General features: G+C 48.1%; 1 protein-coding gene across 3 annotated transcripts in view; it reads left to right on the top strand.

Annotated features, from left to right (window-relative positions):
* Positions 1-22,662, top strand: part of UACA (uveal autoantigen with coiled-coil domains and ankyrin repeats) — a 143,999-nt gene that overhangs the window by 37,860 nt on the left and 83,477 nt on the right. The window contains exon 1 of one of the 3 annotated variants that reach the window (XM_075346089.1): positions 9,863-9,911. The exons of the other annotated variants lie outside the window; for them this stretch is intronic. Within the exon in view, the coding sequence (XP_075202204.1) occupies positions 9,891-9,911 (21 nt within the window). The 5' untranslated portion in view covers positions 9,863-9,890. Of the gene's footprint in view, positions 1-9,862; positions 9,912-22,662 lie in introns of those variants that run through there. 3 annotated transcript variants of the gene reach the window in all.

Below are 22,662 nucleotides of genomic sequence, written 5' to 3'. Positions count from 1 at the left end.
TTTGGTTTGAACATTCATTTTGTGCTGAGAAACTCCCTTAAAGGGAACCTGTCACCAGCTTTGTGGACTATAAACTGCGGCCACCACCAGTGGGCTCTTATATACAGCATTCCAGAATACAGTGTATACAAGCTCAGGCCACTGTGTAGAACGTAACAATCACTTTATAATACTCACCTGCGGTGCGGTGCACACTGGTCGGATTAGTGTCTCCGTCCTCCACACTAGCCGGAATTGAGGTCCAGCGCAGGCGCACTACAATACTTTGATTTGCCCTGCTCAGGCGCTGATTGTTACCTTCTACACAGCGACATGGGCTCTTATATACAGCATGTCTCCGGGGGCCGTCTCTCTCCTCCAGACTGCCAGGTATATGCCGACTGTTTGACAGTATATGCCATTTTGCTATCGGTATATACCGGCTCTGCATAGCAGTCACTTTATAATACTGCTAGTGGCTCCTCACTCATACTAACAGCGGCATATCCCTATATAGGGCTGTAGGACTCTGTTGCTGACATGCTTAACCGCAAGGGTGATAAAGCTTCCCAGGCGTCCTCTATGGACCTGTACTATGCTTGTACCACCTGTGGACGCTCGTTTTCTAATGGCCGAAGCTATCCACTATGCTGGGGCTGCTATGCCCCTACTATCGTGTCACAACAGACCCAGTTGCCGGACCAGGAGGCCGCACAGGTTTTGGATTCTGCCCTGGCCACCGACCAGGCAGCACCCCTGTCTGATGACGTTCTTCCTGCATGGGCTCTTCTAATGTCTAAAAGGATAGATGACCTTGTCACTCAGAAATCCCAAACTTCAGACAGCCTTCCCCCGGCTAAGCTCCTTCAGAGGAGCCCGCCTGCTTCGTCTGGTCCTTCTTCCCCAGAATGTAAAAAGGCTGATTCCAAGAGGCGCCATTGCGACCTCTACGCCTCTTCCGACTCGGACGATGGTCAGTCTGACCCAGGCTCTGTGACTTTTAGTAGTCATGATTCCCAAGACTCTGACTCTGATTCAGATGTCCCTTCCGAGTCTAGGCATATAGAAGACACACTAATTTTGGCTGTCAATCACTCTTTGTCGATTTCTGATCAGCCTCTGGACCCGACTTCTCAGTCGGCAATCAAGCGGGCCAAGAAGCCTCCTAAGTCCTTTGCCCAGGATCCGGTTTTTCGTCAAATCGTGTCTAAACGGTGGGATCACCCTGATAGAAGGTTTAATAAAAAACCTTTCACTTCATTCGCTTATCCTTTTCCATCTGAAACCTGGTCAGTACCCCCCGTTGTGGACCCGCCATTATCCAGGCTGGCTAAACACATGGTTATATCCGTTTCAGACAGCGCGTCTCTCAAGGACTCGTCCGAACGCGCAGTTGATGCGGCGGTCAAGTCTATTTTCCAGGCTTCAGGCTCCTCTCTTCACCCCCTGTTTGCCTTGACATGGGTCGCGAGAGCTATGGGTGTGTGGAGTAAGAACCTACGCAGGATGCTTCGCTCTTGTAATATTCCTCCGGAGGCTTTTGAGATCCTTGATTTGATCTCCCTAGCCTCTAATTAATTATTTTCTTCACGGCTCCCTAGATGCAGCTAGTTTGTCAGCCCTAATTGCAGCCAATGCTGTTTTTGCCCTCAGAGTCCTGTGGCTAAAGATATGGAACGCGGACAGTGCCTCCAAGAAATCCCTGTCCACACTTCCCTTCCATGGTCTTCGCCTGTTTGGAGAATCCCTGGACAAACTCATATCTGAGACGACGGGTGGAAAAAGTACCATTCTTCCACAAAAGCGGCCTGTATCCAGGAATTTTAAAAAATCTTGGCGCAGGTAGTCCTTTCGGCCCGTCTCCCAAAAACCTTCAGTACAAGGATCGTCCCAACGCTCAGATCGAGGATCTGGCCCCTCAAGGGGCTCTTCTTGGCGTTCCCACGCCAAACAACCTAAACCTAAGGGACCTCGCCTGCACATGCCCCCTCAGCATGACGCCAGGTATCCCTCAGATCCGACTCATGTTGGAGGGTTTCTTCTGCTTTTTCGGGATATCTGGCTAGACCACACTCACGATGGTTGGGTTCGAGAAATCGTCACCTCAGGTTACAAGATCGATTTCCATTCCCTGCCGGCCAGCAGGTTTCTGCGTTCTCGTCTCCCAAAGTCTGAAACGCAAAGCCAGGCCTTATTTCAGGCCATAGCCTCGTTACAAAAAGCAAACATTATCATTCCAGTGCCCCTGGAACAGCGCGGCAAAGGTTTCTATTCAAACCTTTTTGTCGTTCCCAAAAAAGATGGCTCTGTCCGCCCTATCCTGGAACTCAAAAGACTGAACAGACCTTCCGAATGGAGTCATTGAGAGCAGTACTAGCCCCCATGGAACCGGAAGAATTCCTAGCGTCCATAGATGTTCAAGATGCTTATTTACACATTCCCATATGTGTATCCCATCAACGGTTCCTTCGTTTTGCCGTAGGACACAGTCATTACCAATTCAGGGCCCTCCACTTTGGACTGGCCACTGCGCCTCGGATCTTCACAAAGGTCATGGCGGCCGTCATGTCCATTTTGCACCCCAGAGGCGTTCTGGTCGTTCCCTATTTGGACGACCTACTTGTCAAGGGGAGCTCTCCTCAAGTTTCCTCAGAAAGCGTGCAGATATGCTTAGACACGCTGTCAAGGCTACGGTGGCTTATCAACTTCAACAAGTCATCCCTCATTCCTCGTCAGCGCATCACCTTTTTAGGTATGCTGATAGACACGGCTCAGTCCCGGGTTTTTCTACCAGAAGACAAGAGGTCTTCCCTCATCCGGGCCGCCCAATCCCTCCGCTCCCACCGTCACACATCCCTTCGGAATGGGATGAGAGTGTTAGGCAAGATGGTGGCAGTCATGGAAGCCGTGTCCTTTGCCCAATTCCATCTGCGCCCTCTACAACTGGATCTTTTATCCTTCTGGGACAGGAATCCAGCTTCTCTAGACCGGTCAGTCCGCTTATCTCGGACTGCGCTGCACTCCCTCGTCTGATGGACTCAAGTCTCATCCCTATCTCAAGGAAGTCCTTCTGTCCTGTCCACTGGCAAGTAGTCACGACAGATGCCAGCCTCATAGGCTGGGCAGCGGTGTTTCTCCACACACTGTTCACGGACGCTGGTCTCCCTCCGAACGCTCCCTTCACAGCAACGTTCTAGAGATCAGAGCCATGTTTTTGGCCCTTCAGAACTTTCAGCCCTTGCTATTGGGTCTCCCTGTTCGGATCCAGTCAGAGAATGCCACGGCTGTGGCTTACATCAACCGTCAGGGAGGAACTCGCAGCAGGGCAGCGATGAAAGAAGTATCCAGGATTCTTCTTTGGGCAGATATGCACATTCCCATTATTTCAGCTATCCATATTCCGGGAGTAGACAACTGGGCCGCAGACTTTCTCAGCAGACAGGGTCTAGCGGCAGGAGAATGGTCCCTCCACGACGAAGTGTTCCATCAGATCACTCTTCTTTGGGGACTCCCAGATGTGGACCTCATGGCGTCTTGGATGAACGCCAAGGTACATCCCTTCATATCCCGGTCGAGAGATCCGCTAGCGCTCGGTTCCGATGCTCTAGTATTCCCGTGGTCGCAGTTTCGCCTGCCCTACATCTTCCCTCATGTTCCTCTCATTCCGAGAGTAATCAAGAAAATCAAGGCAAAGGGAATTCCTGTGATCTTCGTGACCCCGGACTGGCCCAGGAGAGCCTGGTACCCAGAGCTTCTCCAACTTCTCAGCGACACTCCCTGGCATCTCCCCGACCGCCCGGATCTTCTGCCGCAAGGTCCAATATTCCACCAGAATACAGCACAGCTGCATTTGACGGTGTGGCGCTTGAATCCTTGATTCTAGCCAAGTCAGGTCTTTCTTCTAAGGTAGTTCATACCATGCTTAATGCTCGGAAGCCCTCCTCAGCCAGTATAATAGCAAGAAATTGGCCATAATAGAGTACCAACTTATGGGACCACTCAGTGGTGCCCCATAAGGATTTGCCTACTCCAAGAAACATAAATAAATGGAGAAAAAAGGGAGATAAGGCAACAACCATCTGAAAAATTCCATATTTATTCATAACAATAACATGTATAAATAATTACAATATTCATAAATGGGAAAAGGTCAGACAATACAGCAGGAATAAATAGGGGGAGGTAAAAAATGTGTGGGGGCATACTCTTGCCACTTATATTCCTATCGTGGCTGGTTCTATGAGGAACTGCAATGCCACCAAGTACAATATGGTTAACCCATAAAAGGGATTTATTTGAGAGGTGGCGGGGTAGAAACCCAATGGAAAAACCGTAGAAATGTGTCCTATATAGGATAAAAAATATTGTGGACACCCATGCATGTATAAACCCCTAGCAGGGCCTCCAAAAAGCCGCAGTATAAATTGGACTAATGGGCTGTGCAGAGCCAAGGGCAAGGGAAAAACAACTTCCCAGAATCAATGTTAATATGGTAAGTCCAAACCTAATGCACCACACAGCCCAGAAAGTCCAGAAATAAGAGGAAAGTTCCAATCATAAAACTACGGTGGAAGGTAATGCAGGGAGGAGCTATAGGGGTACACACGCAGGGATTGTACACCAACCGAGATGAGCATATATATAGTTCCCCATTAGGATTTACCACAGCCACAAAAGGGGGTTAATGTAGTGCTGCCGGGGCTACAACAAAAGCTGAGACAAAACGGTCATTTCAGCATAAGTGTGCATACAGTGGATCACAGCCTGGAGCGCCGTGCGGTCATGGGGAAACCACATATAATAAGGGCAAGGCAGAATGGTAATACCTGGTGGCTGATCTCGACTGATCCAAAAAAGGGAAGAGCTGCGCACTCTATTGACTCATAAGGCAAAGGGTGCCATGGTTAAATGCAGGAGACATTTTTATGAGTTCGGAAATAAGAGCGGCAGAACCCTGGCCAGAGCGCTACGCTTACAAAGAACGCGGGGTTATGTCCAGCGGGTCCAGAACCCGGGTGGGAGGATGGCGACTCTGCCCAGGGATGTCGCCACGGCCTTTGGTAACTTCTACGCCTCCCTTTACTCTATTGATGGAGATAAAACCAATCCAGCCCGAGCAGACTTACGCCTGCGGATCAGGAAATATATTAGTAATTCAGGAATACCTGGTGGCTGGTTCGGGGGGCAAGGAACAGGCTCCTGACAGCTGTTTCGCAGCGTTGGCTTTATCAAAGGAGGATTGGCCCAGGAGAGCCTGGTACCCAGAGCTTCTCCAACTTCTCGGCAACACTCCCTGGCGTCTCCCCGACTGCCCGGATCTTCTGACGCAAGGTCCAATATTCCACCAGAATACAGCACAGCTGCATTTAACGGCGTGGCGCTTGAATCCTTGATTCTAGCCAAGTCAGGTCTTTCTTCTAAGGTAGTTCATACCATGCTTAATGCTCGGAAGCCCTACTCCGCCAGTATCTATCACAGGACCTGGAAGACCTATCTTTCCTGCTGTGACCGTCATCACCGGTCGCCCCTTGTTTTTTCAATCCCTGATGTGCTTGCCTTTCTGCAAGACGGTCTGGACTCGGGACTAGCCCTCAGTACCCTTAAAGGTCAAGTTTCTGCCTTGTCAATTTTTTTCCAGAAGCAGCTGGCTTTTCGCCCTCAGGTCCGTACCATTCTTCAAGGGGTAGCGCATTTGGTCCCTCCTTATCGCCACCCCTTAGATCCCTGGGATCTGAATCTGGTTCTCGGAGCTCTTCAGCTTCCTCCTTTCGAACCTTTAAAAGAAATCTCTCTTCAACGTCTCTCTTGGAAGGTTGCCTTTTTAGTCGCCATTACCTCTATCAGACGAGTGTCCGAACTGGCGGCCCTTTCCTGTCTCTCACCTTACCTGATATTCCATCACGATAAGGTGGTCCTTCGGCCTTCCCCCGCCTTTCTTCCGAAGGTCGTATCTTCTTTCCACTTGAACAAAGACATTGTGTTGCCGTCATTCTGTCCGGCCCCGGTCCGCTCCTTTTGAAAAAGCCCTTCACACTCTAGCTCTTGTTAGGGCTCTGCGGATCTACATCTCCAGAACAGCGCCGTTGCGCAAGTCCGATGCCCTCTTCGTCCTCTCAGAAGGACACAAAAGGGCAACCAGGCTTCTAAATCCACGATTTCTCGATGGATCAGCACTGCCATATGTGAGGCTTACAAAGCACGAGGTGTTGTTCCTCCTCAATCTGTGCAGGCCCACTCTACGCGAGCAGTGGGTGCTTCCTGGGCTATCCGCCATCAGGCTTCGGCGGCCCAACTTTGCAAGGCCGCTACCTGGTCCAGTGTGTACACGTTTACAAAATTATACAGAGTGCATACGCATGCCTCCGCGGATGCTGCTCTTGGAAGACCAGTCCTTCAGGCGGCAGTGGCCCATTTATAAGTGGCCACTGCTCGGTTTCTTGACATTATGTGTTCACTGCAGTTGTTAGTCAGCTCTTAGTCTGATGTTGTACACTGTTAATAGTTCAGTTCCCACCCAGGGACTGCTTTGGGACGTCCCACTGTCTGTGTCCCCCAATGAAAAGGCGAGAAAGGAAAGGACATTTTTGTGTACTCACCGTAAAATGTCTTCCTTGGAGCCTTTCATTAGGGGACACAGCTCCCACCCTTGTGTTTTCATTGTTCTTCTCCTACTGCTTTTACACCAAACTGAGCAAGTTTCCTGCCTAGCTAGGGTATATGCTGTGGGAGGAGGAGCTAACACTTTTGAAAATCTAGTGTCACGCCTCCCCTGGAGACACCATAATACCCACTGTCTGTGTCACCCAATGAAAGGCTCCAAGAAAGACATTTTACGGTGAGTTCACAAAAATGTCATTTTTTTTTTTCCTTTCTGCTGTGGAGATATTAGCTTGTGCAGTTTATTTTACAATTTGTTACTATTCCAATGGGAGTTATCGGAGATTTGCCTCTAAGGCCCCCTTCACACGTCAGTGATCCTGGTATGTATGACGCCCGTTTTCATGTGTAATGGAGACGCAGACATACACACACATTAAAACTAATGGGTCTGCGCACACGTCATGTTTTCACAAGGACAGTGTGTTCGTGGGTCGCACACGCGTGTCCATGTATTCTGCAGGGAGAAAAGTCTTTTTTTTTTCTCCGGCAGCACTGATGTTACACGGACCACACAGTGGTGTAAGCCATGTGACATGTACCGGAGAAAGCCCGTGTCTTTGAAATATAATGATTTTCTATACTCACCGGTCTCCAGCCCTGCTGTCTTCGGTGCTGCTTTCACTTGCTTTCAGGCTTGCTCATTATGCTCATTAATATTCCCTGCACTGCGAATGCGGAAGCATCAGCACCAGGGGCAGCAGCGCCAGTGACAGGTGAGTAAAAATTCCTACTCTCCGTGTGCTATCACGGATAGCAGATGGTGGATACTAGTGTGCCAAAATCACGGCACACAAACGCGCCATACGAACGTTTTTCACGGACGTTTGAATTGGGCCTAAGGCTGTGTACTTCCCGTGTATGAAGTTGACCAACCATAAGCAAGCCGCATCACGTAGGGTAGAAAAGGACACACCCTTCTCCTCACTGATCTCTTTGGGTGCTGTGTACAGCAGAACTGAGTAATCTGTGCACTCACTCTCCCTGACACTGAATGTCATGAGATGAGGTTATGAAGTGTTTGTAATGATACATAACTCAGCTCTGCTGTATCTCTACACAGCTGCAGAGATCAGTGAGGTGAGGAGTGTGTCATTTTCTCCCCCGTGTGTTGCTGCATAGTTTATGATTGAATAACCTCATACAGGTAAAGAAGTACACGCCTACAGAAATTGTCTGGTAACACCAACCTAAATGAGAACCAAAACTTTACTTACTAATAGACGAGAAATGGAGAAAAATAAAAACTGTTTTACTCAGCTCTGCAGCCACTATTCTATGATATGGCTAATTAATATTCCTAAACTGCTGAAAGTGCATAGACACTTAAAGAGGACCTAAGCAATCACCGGGATCCTGTAGGGCAGATGCTCGTCACAGCCCAGCATTTCTTGTGCTCCCTCCTTCATGGCAGAGCACCGCAAGCAGGAGCGATGCTGGGCTGTGATGAGCGGTGAAACTCCTCCCACAGCCCAGTCACTCAGGAAGACTGTGGCCCACCTCAGTTGACGTGACCTCACCGGACATCAGAGGTCACGGAGGCTGGGGGTCACATGAAGGGGGTGAGCGTACCGCAGTAGCACTGCACACAGACCCCATTGGCAACACAAGGTATTTGAGAAAAACCTTTTTTCTCAACATAATATTGATGTGGCCAGTAATGAAAACTGGTGAACCACCCCTTTTAAATATAAGCCCTACCATGAAAATAAGCCCTAGTCGCGGTTCAATAGTGAAGTGTCCATGCAGCTAAAAAAGTTAGATACTGCAGGACACATCATTATAGAAAGCAGACACCTCCAAAATAGAGAATAAAGAAGACAGAAGACCCCACAATCATACTGACCAGACACCGAACGGGAGGACCTGCAGTGGAACGCACTCCCACACTACATCCAGAGACATTGCTTCTGGCCAACAGTGAATCCAGGGACACAGTGCAGTGGAGTTTGAGGACCCGCGGTGGAGAGCATCGATGCATTCCACTGCTGAGTCCTCCATGTGTTCCACTGCACTGTGTCCCATTTTCCCCTGTTGGTTGAAAGCAATGCGTATCGCTGGAAATGGTGTGAGCGTGTCAGCCAGAAGCAGGGGAGGATGGCGTGCAGCATACCTGCTGGGAGCGACGCAGACATTTGGGGCCTGGTAAGTATAAGTCTCCTGGGAAGGGGAGGGGGGTAAACTTGCTCCCAACAGTGTTTCCCCAAAAATAAGACCTACCTGAAAATAAACCCTAGTCTTTTTTTTTTTTCGGAGGTAGGGGGGGATAAAAAAAGTGTAAGACAATGTCTTACTTTTGGAAAAACACGGTATATAAAATTAGTAATTTTGACGTCTTGTATTTGAGCCCTTGTGTTTGGCGCACTACTTCCAGACCTTGACGTCTGTCCTTTTTTGCAGGTAAGGTTACTGCCCTAACACATGGCCATTTTTGCCATGCTCTTGCTGACAGTGTTGGCATTCTCTTCCCTGGGTGACATCATGAACCGGACATTCCTCGTCTATTAGACAGAACATGATCTAGCCGCGGATTAGGAATCCCTGTTGTATCTGTGTCCTCCAGTGTGAAAAGTACAAGCTCACGTTTCATATTTTACATACAGCCTTCGTGTTTGCTTTGTTAGATTACACATATGAGTTACAGATGGATTATTTTTATTTTTCTCTCTAAATTTATGATGTTAACTATGTATTGAAATCAGTCTTCTGGGAGTTTTTTTTTTTTTTTTTTTAAAGCGCTGATTAGCTATAAAAAATGATGTTGAGAATATTTGTCAGGGTTTGTTCAGGCAGAAACCTTATGCCAGTATGTATATTGTAAAGGCAGAAGCAAAATGTAGAAACTGTTGACCAGTCAATAAAGGGGAAAATCTGCAACGTGATTAAAAATCACACATTTTCGTTCCTGCAGCAATTACATGCAGTTTATCAATTCCCCACTACCTAAAAATATATATATATATATATATATATATATATATAATATATATATATATATATATATAATATGTATAGATATATTAAATAATATGATTGTTGGTTTTTGGGTGCAGAATTGACATTGAGTATCCTTCTACAAATCCACCATGCAGTCCTCGAAAGTGGATCTCTTAGCAGATCGTCTGTCTTCAGCTCCAGGGAGATATTTTTAGGGTGTTATAATCTAGTCGGGGAAATCTTAAGTGATATCACTTATAGGAGGTCAGTTGATAAGTCTCGGGTAAAAGGGAGAGGAGCAGCCAGCAATTCTCCTGATGGATTTGTGTAGAATGCCGGTACGTACGTTTCATTGTTGGAATATATGCAGGTATAACTTTAGCTACTACGTGACGAGATGCAGCCTGAAATAGATGGGTTTATTTACAATTGACGAGGATGTTTTAGGACTTCATGTGACTTTCTAATCTTGTTGTACATAGTATGGCGCTGGGGTGTTTTTTATTACGGTATTTTTTTCATGTTTGAACTTTTGTTGCAACGTGTACAATTTGTTGCATACTTGTGAATGCGTTTTGTTTCTGAAACTTTTGCATGGATTTTAACAAGCGTAGTCACAGAACTCTCTGCAACTGATCTTCATTAGTGATGAGCGAGTACTAAAAAGCTCGGGTGCTCGAAGCTCGGGCCGAGCCTCCCAAGATACTCGTGTACTCGGCCCGAGCAACGAGCCCAATGTTATCCTATGGGAGACCCGAGTATTTTTGTGAAATGACCTCCCGGCAGCATGGAGAAACCCTAAAAATGTCACAAAAGTCTCAGAAGAGTGCTCAAATGACATGGCAACAGCATGGGGAAGACCCCTTGAAGCATTTATCACTCAAAAGTCACAGCTGTGAACAATTTTGTCCGCGTTTTACGCCATTTTTACGGACTCACCAGAAAACCTTCCAAAATGACCCCAAAATGATTTTTCATGGCGGAAATGTTAAGGGCACATACCCAATAGTGAGATAGATCTGGTGTATGTTACTTTTTGAGATCAATACATGAAAGATTTTACGTGAAAACATTGTGTGGCACTCCGATGTCCCTGAGAAGAGACGTACATGAAGGCCTCTTGAGTCTAATGTGCCCATTTTGAGGAAGTGAGTCTTTGTAGTATTTTCCTTTGCCAGGGCAGTCCTAAATTGTGAGGTTCACCAATGCCCCTGCATACAGACGTGCATGAGGGCCTCAAAACATTAAGTGTCCATTGTCAGGAAGTGGGTGTATTATAGTATAGCCCTTAGGCAGGGCAGCCAAAAATTGGGAGGCTCCACATTGTCCCTGGGTAGAGACGTGCATGATGGCCTTTAAACCTGAAGTGCCCATTGTAAGGAAGTGGGTCTATTTCAGTATAGCCCTTTGCCAGGGCAGCCAAAAATTGGGAGGCTCCACATTGTCCCTGGGTAGAGACGTGCATGAGGGCCTCAAAACATTAAGTGTCCATTTTAAGGAAGTGGGTGTATTTCAGTATAGCCCTTAGGCAGGGCAGCCAAAAATTGGGAGGCTCCACATTGTCCCTGGGTAGAGACGTGCATGATGGCCTTTAAACCTGAAGTGCCCATTGTAAGGAAGTGGGTCTATTTCAGTATAGCCCTTTGCCAGGGCAGCCAAAAATTGGGAGGCTCCACATTGTCCCTGGGTAGAGACGTGCATGAGGGCCTCAAAACATTAAGTGTCCATTGTCAGGAAGTGGGTGTATTATAGTATAGCCCTTAGGCAGGGCAGCCAAAAATTGGGAGGCTCCACATTGTCCCTGGGTAGAGACGTGCATGATGGCCTTTAAACCTGAAGTGCCCATTGTAAGGAAGTGGGTCTATTTCAGTATAGCCCTTTGCCAGGGCAGCCAAAAATTGGGAGGCTCCACATTGTCCCTGGGTAGAGACGTGCATGAGGGCCTCAAAACATTAAGTGTCCATTTTAAGGAAGTGGGTGTATTTCAGTATAGCCCTTAGGCAGGGCAGCCAAAAATTGGGAGGCTCCACATTGTCCCTGGGTAGAGACGTGCATGATGGCCTTTAAACCTGAAGTGCCCATTGTAAGGAAGTGGGTCTATTTCAGTATAGCCCTTTGCCAGGGCAGCCAAAAATTGGGAGGCTCCACATTGTCCCTGGGTAGAGACGTGCATGAGGGCCTCAAAACATTAAGTGTCCATTGTCAGGAAGTGGGTGTATTATAGTATAGCCCTTAGGCAGGGCAGCCAAAAATTGGGAGGCTCCACATTGTCCCTGGGTAGAGACGTGCATGATGGCCTTTAAACCTGAAGTGCCCATTGTAAGGAAGTGGGTCTATTTCAGTATAGCCCTTTGCCAGGGCAGCCAAAAATTGGGAGGCTCCACATTGTCCCTGGGTAGAGACGTGCATGAGGGCCTCAAAACATTAAGTGTCCATTGTCAGGAAGTGGGTGTATTATAGTATAGCCCTTAGGCAGGGCAGCCAAAAATTGGGAGGCTCCACATTGTCCCTGGGTAGAGACGTGCATGATGGCCTTTAAACCTGAAGTGCCCATTGTAAGGAAGTGGGTCTATTTCAGTATAGCCCTTTGCCAGGGCAGCCAAAAATTGGGAGGCTCCACATTGTCCCTGGGTAGAGACGTGCATGAGGGCCTCAAAACATTAAGTGTCCATTTTAAGGAAGTGGGTGTATTTCAGTATAGCCCTTAGGCAGGGCAGCCAAAAATTGGGAGGCTACACGTTGTCCCTGGGTAGAGACGTGCATGAGGGCCTCAAAACATTGTTCCCATTGCAAAGGAGCGGGTCTCCTGTCGTTGTAATGTCCATTCTGCAAAGAATGGGCGAAAAAATTTACCACTGGGGGTATACCTGAAACAAAGACCTAACTATTGTAACGGTCATCATGATGGCGCATGAGGAGAAGGAGGAGCAGTCCAGCGATTATCCAAAGTCGAGAAGTGTACCCATGGGTGAGTGGAGGTACATGGCAAACTTTAAATTCCGCTCTCATTTGCTGGTGGTGTGGTGAAGTCTGGCCCAATCCAACCCTTGTTCATCTTTATCAGAGTCAGCCTGTCAGCATTTTCAGTTGACAGGCGGGTGCGTTTATCTGTAATGATTCCACCTGCGGCACTAAAAACACGCTCTGACAAAACGCTAGCAGCAGGGCAGGCCAGGACTTCCAAGGCGTAGAGAGCCAATTCATGCCACGTGTCCAGCTTGGATACCCAATAATTGTAAGGCACAGAGGAATGTCGGAGTACAGTTGTTCGATCTGCAAGGTACTCCTTCAGCATCTGGGCAAACTTAGGATTTCTTGTGGCACTACCCCGCACCTCAGGGGCTGTGGTACGTGAGGGGCTGAGAAAACTGTCCCACATCTTAAAGACTGTTCCCCTACCTCTGGCGGATTGGACTTGTGCCTCTCTCGGCTGTACGCCTCGGTTGTCCACTGATTCCTGACCTATGCCGCTAGCGTTTTGTGAGGGGAATGCTTTGCCTACTTCCGTGAGTATGGCCTTCCGAAACTGCTGCATTTTGGTTGACCTCTCATCCACGGGAATAAGAGACAAAAAGTTCTCCTTGTAGCGTGGGTCTAACAGTGTTACCAACCAGTAATGATTGTCGGCCAAGATGTTCTTAACGCGAGGGTCACGAGACAGGCAGCTTACCATAAAGTCAGCCATGTGCGCCAGACTCTTAACAGCCAGGACTTCAGTAGCCTGACCAACAAGATGACTGAACATGCTGTCCTCCTCCTCCTCCTCCTCCTCCTCCTCCTCCTCATCTACCCTGTCCTCTGGCCAGCCACGCTGAATCGAGGATATGACTGGTGTGCATGTCATATCCTCAATTTGGCCGGAGAGTTGCTCCATGTCTTCATCCTCCTCCTCGTCATAGTCCTCCACTGCACGTTGTGATGAGACGAGGCTGGGCTGTGTGTTATCACCCACACCCACTACTGTTTCTTGCTGCAACTCATCGCGCTCCGCCTGCAATGCATCATGTTTGTTTTTCAAAAGGGACCGTTTTAGAAGGCAGAGTAGCGGTATGGTGACGCTAATAATGGCGTCATCACCACTCACCATCTTGGTGGAGTCCTCAAAGTTTTGGAGGATGGTACATAGGTCTGACATCCATCTCCACTCCTCAGGTGTTATGTGTGGAGTTTGACCCATTTCCCGACGGCTTAGGTGATGCAGGTACTCAACAACTGCCCTCTTCTGCTCACATATCCTGACCAACATGTGCAGAGTTGAATTCCAACGCGTGGGGACATCACACACCAGTCTGTGAGCCGGAAGATGCAAACGGCGCTGAAAGCCGGCAAGGCCGGCTGAAGCAGTAGGTGACTTTCGAAAATGTGCAGACAGGCGGCGAACTTTTACCAGCAGATCAGACAGCTCTGGGTATGACTTTATAAACCGCTGAACCACGAGGTTGAGCACATGGGCCACGCATGGAACATGTGTCAGCTGGCCTCGCCTCAAAGCCGCCACCAGGTTCCGGCCATTGTCACAAACGACCTTTCCTGGCTTTAGGTTCAGAGGTGTGAGCCAGTGATCTGCCTGCTGTTTCAGAGCTGTCCACAGCTCTTCTGCATTGTGGGGTTTGTCACCTATGCAGATTAGCTTCAGCACAGCCTGTTGCCGCTTCGCCGAGGCAGTGCTGCAGTGCTTCCAGCTTGTGACTGGTGTGGAGGGCACAGTGGATGAGGATGCGCAGGAGGAGGAGGAGGCTGAAGAGCATGACATTCCGGAGCTGTAGAGTGTGGGTGAAACACTGACTGAGGTAGGGCCTGCAAACCTTGGTGTGGGAAGGACGTGTTCCGTCCCTCGCTCAGACTGGGTCCCAGCTTCCACAATATTAACCCAGTGTGCCGTCAACGAGATGTAGCGGCCTTGCCCACAAGCACTTGTCCACGTGTCTGTGGTTAGGTGGACTTTGGGTGAAACAGCGTTGTTCAGGGCACGTGTGATGTTTTGTGACACGTGGTTATGCAACGCGGGGACGGCACACCGGGAGAAATAGTGGCGGCTGGGGACCGAGTAACGTGGGACAGCTGCCGCCATCAGGTCACGGAATGCTTCTGTCTCCACCAGCCTAAAAGGCAACATTTCCAGCGCAAGCAGTCGCGAAATGTTAGCATTTAGAACTGTGGCATGTGGGGTGTTGGCAGTGTATTTGCGCCTGCGTTCAAAGGTTTGCTGAATGGATAACTGAACGCTGCGCTGGGACAAGGACGTGCTTGATGATGGTGTTCTTTCTGCGTAGGCAACTGCAGGTGCAGGAGTGGAGGAGGCTTGTTCGCAGGCAGCATGGACAGAGGATTGGCTCGCATGCACAACCAGCGAAGACGTAGCAGTGACATCAGCAAGCACTGCTCCTCGACTCTGTTGTACTTCCCACAAAGTCGGGTGCTTGGCTGACATGTGCCTGATCATGCTGGTGGTGGTCAGGCTGCTAGTTTTGGTACCCCTGCTGATGCTGGCACGGCAGGTGTTGCAAATGGCCTTTTTTGAATCATCTGGATCCAACTTAAAAAACTGCCAGACTCGTGAAGACCTAACATTTGTACAGGCACCTTGTGTCGTCGTGTTGTTACGGGGAACGGTTGCCTGACTTCTGCCTGGGACCACCACCCTGCTTCTTACTGCCTGTTGTGATGCTACGCCTCCCTCCCCCTGTGCACTGCTGTCCTCGCTCTGCATATCCTCCTGCCAGGTTGGGTCAGTTACTGGATCATCCACCACGTCATCTTCCTCTTCCGCACCCTGCTCCTCCTCCTGACTTGCTGACAATTGTGTCTCATCATCGTCCACCACTTGTTGAGACACGTTGCCAACTTCGTGAGAACGTGGCTGCTCAAATATTTGGCTATCTGTACAGACGATCTCCTCATGACCCACTTCAATATGAGCTGGCGAGAGGCCAGAATGTGTGAATGGAAACGTGAACAGCTCTTCCGAGTGTCCAAGTGTGGGATCATTAATGTCCGAGGAGGACGTGTACTCAGCCTGGTGGTAGGAAGGAGGATCAGGTTCAGAAATGTGCGGTGCAGTATCACGGCTACTGACACTTGACCGTGTGGAAGACAGAGTGTTTGTGGTGGTGCCAATCTGACTGGAAGCATTATCCGCTATCCAACTAACAACCTGTTGACACTGGTCTTGGTTCAAGAGCGGTGTACTGCTGCGGTCCCCAAGAATTTGGGACAGGACGTGCGAGCGACTAGATGTGGCCCTTTGTTGTGGCGAAATTAGAGCTTGCCCACGACCTCGGCCTCTGCCTGCACCACCATCACGTCCACTTCCTTGTTCCTTGCCAATGCCCTTGCGCATTTTGCAATGCTGTGCACTGCTGACGTGTATATTCACTACTTGTGCGTTATATCAAAGTTTCTGGAAATTGCACACCAGTGCACCTGTACGCTGCCACCAACAGGCACACACGTGCGGTTTTAAAAACCAAGCACGGACGCAATAATAACCTAACACAGGTTTTAGGAGCAAAAATTAAGAACTCTGACACTATCAGCCACTGCTGACTGACGTGTATTATACACTACACTTGTGCGTTATATAATAGTTTGGTAAACGCACACCAGTGCACCTGTACGCTGCCACCAACAGGCACACACGTGCGGTTTTAAAAACCAAGCACGGACGCAATAATAACCTAACACAGGTTTTAGGAGCAAAAATTAAGAACTCTGACACTATCAGCCACTGCTGACTGACGTGTATTATACACTACACTTGTGCGTTATATAATAGTTTGGTAAACGCACACCAGTGCACCTGTACGCTGCCACCAACAGGCACACACGTGCGGTTTTAAAAACCAAGCACGGACGCAATAATAACCTAACACAGGTTTTAGGAGCAAAAATTAAGAACTCTGACACTATCAGCCACTGCTGACTGACGTGTATTATACACTACACTTGTGCGTTATATAATAGTTTGGTAAACGCACACCAGTGCACCTGTACGCTGCCACCAACAGGCACACACGTGCGGTTTTAAAAACCAAGCACGGACGCAATAATAACCTAACACAGGTTTTAGGAGCAAAAATTAAGAACTCTGACACTATCAGCCACTGCTGACTGACGTGTATTATACACTACACTTGTGCGTTATATAATAGTTTGGTAAACGCACACCAGTGCACCTGTACGCTGCCACCAACAGGCACACACGTGCGGTTTTAAAAACCAAGCACGGACGCAATAATAACCTACTAACAGGTTTTTTTGGGGAGCGACAATTACAGTACAGACAAGTCAGACACTATCTGGACTGTTTTACACTGTGTACACCAGCCCCAGATATGAAGGCTGGTATACGGTCACCACTACCCTGCCTGCCTGCCTGCCTGTATACTGCTACAATAGTCCTGACAAGGACTCTTTTGGTCACTAGCCTGTATTCAGACCTGGCTATACCCTGCCTGTATATAGCAACAATAGTCCTGAGAAGGACTCTGCTACTGTACTCCGACCTGGCTATACCCTGCCTGCCTGTATACAACTAGAATAGTCCTGAGAAGGACTTTTGGTCACACTGTTTGCAGCCCTGCAACTGAAAAAGCTATAAAGGGCCGCAAAGCTTTCCCTGAATCAGCGACACTCTCCCTACACTCACTGTCAGAATAGCTGTGAGCAGAGCACAGCGCGCCGGCCGATATAAAGGCTCGGTGACGCTGTGCAGGCCGGCCAATCACTGCAATTCCACAACTAACAGGGCTGTGGCATTGCAGTGGTCTGCCAGCCAATCCCTGCATGAGGGCTGGCTCTCAAAAGAGCGCCAACATGCAGAAATGAAGACCACGAGTAAAGCACGAGTATCGCGAGATTACTCGGTCCCCGCCGAGCAGCCCGAGTACAGTGATACTCGTGCGAGTACCGAGTAGTGACAAGCATGCTCGCTCATCACTAATCTTCATATATTGTTCCATCTTGTTAATGATGACTTTGCAGTCCGGAAATTGTGATAAGGGCATATTTAAGGGAAGGCAGAAGTTATTCACTATTCTTCAGCTTTGGGCTTATACATAAGACTGATCTGTAGTAATGACAAGAAGACAAAGGAAACTATCGTCCGGGCGCTGCATGAATGAAACGCACTGGTAACCCGGATCTGGATAAGTTTAATGGCAATTATTTTGCCTGATGAAGAGAATGAATGAATTTATTTTATTTGGACGCGGCTTAGCAGCGTGTCTCCCTCCTGCAGCGCCTGGACGATAGTTTTCCTTTGTCCTCTCATCTGCCGCTGGCCCTTTTGCTCTTTGCCAGCTGGCCCTTTTGCTCTTTGCCAGCTGGCCCTTTTGCTCTTTGCCAGCTGGCCCTTTTGCTCTTTGCCCGCTGGCCCTTTTGCTCTTTGCCCGCTGGCCCTTTTGCTCTTTGCCCGCTGGCCCTTTTTGCTCTTTGCCCGCTGGCCCTTTTTGCTCTTTGCCCGCTGGCCCTTTTTGCTCTTTGCCCGCTGGCCCTTTTTGCTCTTTGCCCGCTGGCCCTTTTTGCTCTTTGCCCGCTGGCCCTTTTTGCTCTTTGCCCGCTGGCCCTTTTTGCTCTTTGCCCGCTGGCCCTTTTTGCTCTTTGCCCGCTGGCCCTTTTTGCTCTTTGCCCGCTGGCCCTTTTTGCTCTTTGCCCGCTGGCCCTTTTTGCTCTTTGCCCGCTGGCCCTTTTTGCTCTTTGCCCGCTGGCCCTTTTTGCTCTTTGCCTGCTGTCCCTTTTGCCCTTTGCCCGCTGGCCCTTTTGCCCTTTGCCCGCTGGCCCTTTTGCCCTTTGCCCGCTGGCCCTTTTGCCCTTTGCTCGCTGGCCCTTTTGCTGTTTCCTGAGGTGGTTTCTACATGAAAGCCATTGTTGGTTTGGCTGCTTGGAAAATTAAAATTGTGACCATACCCTTACACAATTTTTTTAACCCTTGTTTAGTACCATGAAATTAAATCTAGTTGTACCAATCTGCATGGGGTCACATTGACAACATGGTACCAGACAAGGTTTAAAGATTTCAAAACAAAAATTCTAGATTCCTGGGAAAAAAATAGTAACAATGGGAAATTGCAATTACCTTACCTCATTCATAATTACCAAAAGCAAACCATTGTTATATTTCACTTAATTGTTTTGCGTGTTCTTTCTTACCAGAGTGGCAGATTTTTGGGAACTTGACCTGGTGATGTGTGAGGTCTGGTGTGCGGTCATAAGCTGATGAGCGGTAATGGTGGTTACAAGTGCAATTAGCTGCGGGTGATTGCCACTAAGTGATCTAAAATACCAGTATATCTCTTCGCTGTTAATCACTTCTCACAAAGATCTAGTCATACCGGCCAAACAGGAACGCACACCTCCTTAATGTTCACATGCACAATATATAGCTATAATGGCCCTTATGTGACAGGTAAACTGCGCCGCAGCTTGTGAAAGCGAGACTTTGATCCTGGGAATATGAATCACTGTAGTAAAATGTCAGCTCACTGGGACCTGGAGATACATGTGTAATAGTAACCCGCAGTCCTTTACCATCCTGCCCGCTTTCTCTATTATTAGAGCCCGTGTAACTCTACACATGGGCGCCGGGTGCCACAAATACTGTTACTGGAGACTCTGCAAAATACATGTGTAATTACGTGTGAATTCACTTTTTATTACAGCTAAACGAGTTATGACAGTTCCATTTTTGCATTGAGAAAGGATGCTAATCTTCTAAATTAATAATTTAAAAAATATAATTTTTTTCCTGTATAGTGAGATAACAGGACAAGTGGTCGGAAATGACTATATTTCCCATCCCAAAGAGTCCTCTCGCATGCATTCTAGACTCCAGGAAATATTTATCTAATCCAGGAAATGTTAACCGTATGTGCAAACTGAGATTTTTAAGGAATTTTTTGGATTAAGTCCACGTTAAAAAAAAAAAAACCAAAAAAAAAAAAAAACCTGAAAATTTAATTCAGAAGTGCTTAGGATATGTGCCCACATAACAGATTTGTGTGTAGATTTTCTGCATACAAAACTGAATGTTTTGGCAGGAAAAACGCATGTATTTTTTGGTTTTTTTTTTTTAAAATGCATTTACCCATATTGTTAAGTCATGGTGATCGCGGAGGTTCCTGTCTTGTACTCCCGCGATTGCTGCCAGGTCTCTGGCTGATGTAACAGTTGGGACCTGGCTCTTGCTGTAAGAAGCGGTAAACGTGCTGTTTCCAGCTGTTAAGCCCCCTACATGGGATCAATCATGATTCAGGAGGCAGGGATAGGAATCGCTTACCTCTCCATGGCGATTGGGTCCCTGAATGCAATTACAGGGACCCAATCGCAGCCATGGCGTCCCTAGGTCGTCACCTTGACAACCCCGGGTTACTGAGCTATGGATAGCCTCACAGACCATGCTGTATGATGGTGTGTGAGGCGAAGTGTCAGTGGTGCGAGTGCAACACTGACATACAATCCATTACAGTGAACGAGCTCTGCAGTGGATTATATCAGACGCAGGAAAAAAAACACAAACAATTAACATGCTGCAATTTTTTTTTTTTTTCTTCCTGCACCAAGATCTGCAAGGAAAAAATCTGCAACATGTGCACAGCAAGTCAGGATTCTCATACTTTGCTGGGATGCGTTTTTTTTCCTTGCAGTATTGATTAAAATCTAGCAATTACCTACAGCAAATAGAGGGCAGCAGTTGTAACCTGCCCAGGCCAAGAAACTAATGCACTAGCAGGATGCGGCAAGACCCCCAATAAGTTGGAGGCATCACCGATGCAAGAGGAGCAAATCACTCACACACTTCCAATCCATGGAGGGGGTGATTACTGGATGATAAAATTGCACATAAGTGGCTTGTATAGGGCGCCGTTCACACATATAGGTGCACAGTATCTGGCTTACAGCCTATCAGTTACGCTCATACTATTCGACTAAGCAGGCTGCTCAGTACTATCTAAGGCTATGTACGCACTAGAAAAGGGATTTTTCTCAAGAAAATTTCTTGAGAAACTTCTGGGAGTTGAAGATACCGCACCTGCGGTACAAAAACCGCACCAAATTCGTGGGAAAAATGCATGCGTTTTGCCGCGGTTTTTCCGCAGGTTGGTCCCTGCAGTTTTTTTTATGCTGAACAGAAATAAATAATATAGATAATCGATAGACAGATAATGAATAGAGGGGAAGATGGATAGATGAATAGATAGATGAGAAAGACCTATATAATGTCCCACCCCCCTGCATATTCTAAGCTGGCACCCTTTAGTGACTTTCATGTGGCACTAAAGGGTGCCTAGCCTTGTATTTAGCCAAAAAATAAATAATTAAAAAAAAAATGACGTGGGGTTCCCCCTATATTTGTAGCCAGCTAGGGTAAAGCAGACGGCTGCAGCCTGCAAACCACAGCTGGCAGCTTCACCTTGGCTGGTAATCCAAAACAGAGGGCACCTCACGCTGTTATTGTACATTAAATAAATAATTTAAAACAAAAAACGTGGGGTCCCCCCCAAATTGGATCACCAGCCAAGGTAAAGCGGACAGCTGGGGTCTGATATTCTCAGACTAGGGAGGTCCACTGTTATTGGACACTCCCCAGCCTAAAAATAGCAGGCTGCAGCCGCCCCAGAAGTGGCGCATCCATTAGACGTGCCAATCCTGGCGCTTCGCCCCAACTCATCCCGTTGCCCTGGTGCGGTGGCAAACGAGGTAATATATGGGGTTGATGCCAGATGTGTAATGTCACCTGACATCAAGCCCTGGGGTTAGTGATGTCACGCATCTATCAGATACCCAACATCACCAACCCAGTCAGTAAGAAATATAAAATAGACAACACAAAAAGTTTTATTTGAAGAAAAACACTCCCCACATTTCCTTTCATCAATTTATTGATAAGAACAATCAATTCCACGTCTGGCGTAATCCAATAAGGGCGTCCCACGGTGATCCATACCATAGTCACTGTCCCAGTCCATGAATAACAGAATGTTCCCCATTGGCTGGGAGAGCAATGCAGTGACCTGAGCTAACATCAATATCCCAGGTCACTGCAGGGGATGACGAGCGCTGCTGTCAGGATAGATGAGATCATTACCTGCTGTGACGATCTCCTGTAGTCCTGCCATCAGCGCTGTCACTGACTTCTATGCCCGCTGCGTTATCAGCAGTATCACGAGAGCCTGTGACGTCACCGCTAGTGACAGTCTCGGGCCGCGGGCATAGACGGCAGTGACAGCGGTGACGTCAGGAGGCAGGAGATCGTCACAGCAGGTAATGATCTCATCTCACCTCCTGACAGCAGCGCTCGGCATCCCCGCGGCTGCACGCACTGCTGTGTGTCAGTGTCTGCCTGCGCTGCAGGGTGACAAGCTACTGACACTGCGGGCAGACACTGACACTGCTGTGCGTGTAGCGGCGGGGCTGCAGCGGGACACAGACTGCACGGGCACCCGCCGGACATCACTTGGAAGCGCTTCTGTGCGGCATCCAGGAAGTGTGACATCTGTATTTACTCTGCTCCGCTTCCTCTTCTGTCATAATGACATCACTTCCTGCAAAACCGCAGGCAGCGATGTGCATTACCGCAGGTAAATCGCGGCTATACCGGGGGTATACCACACATCATTTGCTACCTGCGGTATACCCCCGGAATTTCGCGATCACATTACAGTGAATGGAGTGAAATTCCGGGGGTATACCGCAGGTACCTGCGGAAAAGAAGTGACATGCACATTTTCTCAAGAAAGTTTCTCAAGAAAATCTTCACAAAGAATTTTCTTGAGAAAAAAACGCAGTGTGCGCACAGCTATTTTTTTTCCTATAGGTTTTGCTGGGAAATGTCTGCAGAAAGATTTCTCAAGAAATTTCCGCAGCAAAACCGCGGGTAAATCCGCGGGTAAAACGGCCTAGTGCGCACATAGCATAAGTGCTCCATACAGGGACGGGGACTCCAGTATACAAGGCAACCGTATTCTGGCCATAGTACCATCTAATACCTCATAGATTTTTTTGCACATAACATTTTATACAGGATGCAGCCAGGCCCCTTTATGTAGACCTTGTATACTGGAGTCCCTGTATGGAGCACTTAGATAGTAC

This window comes from Anomaloglossus baeobatrachus, chromosome 4, assembly GCF_048569485.1.
Source record: "Anomaloglossus baeobatrachus isolate aAnoBae1 chromosome 4, aAnoBae1.hap1, whole genome shotgun sequence".
Classification (NCBI taxonomy): domain Eukaryota; kingdom Metazoa; phylum Chordata; class Amphibia; order Anura; family Aromobatidae; genus Anomaloglossus; species Anomaloglossus baeobatrachus.
This window is presented reverse-complemented; position numbering and strand designations above follow the sequence as displayed.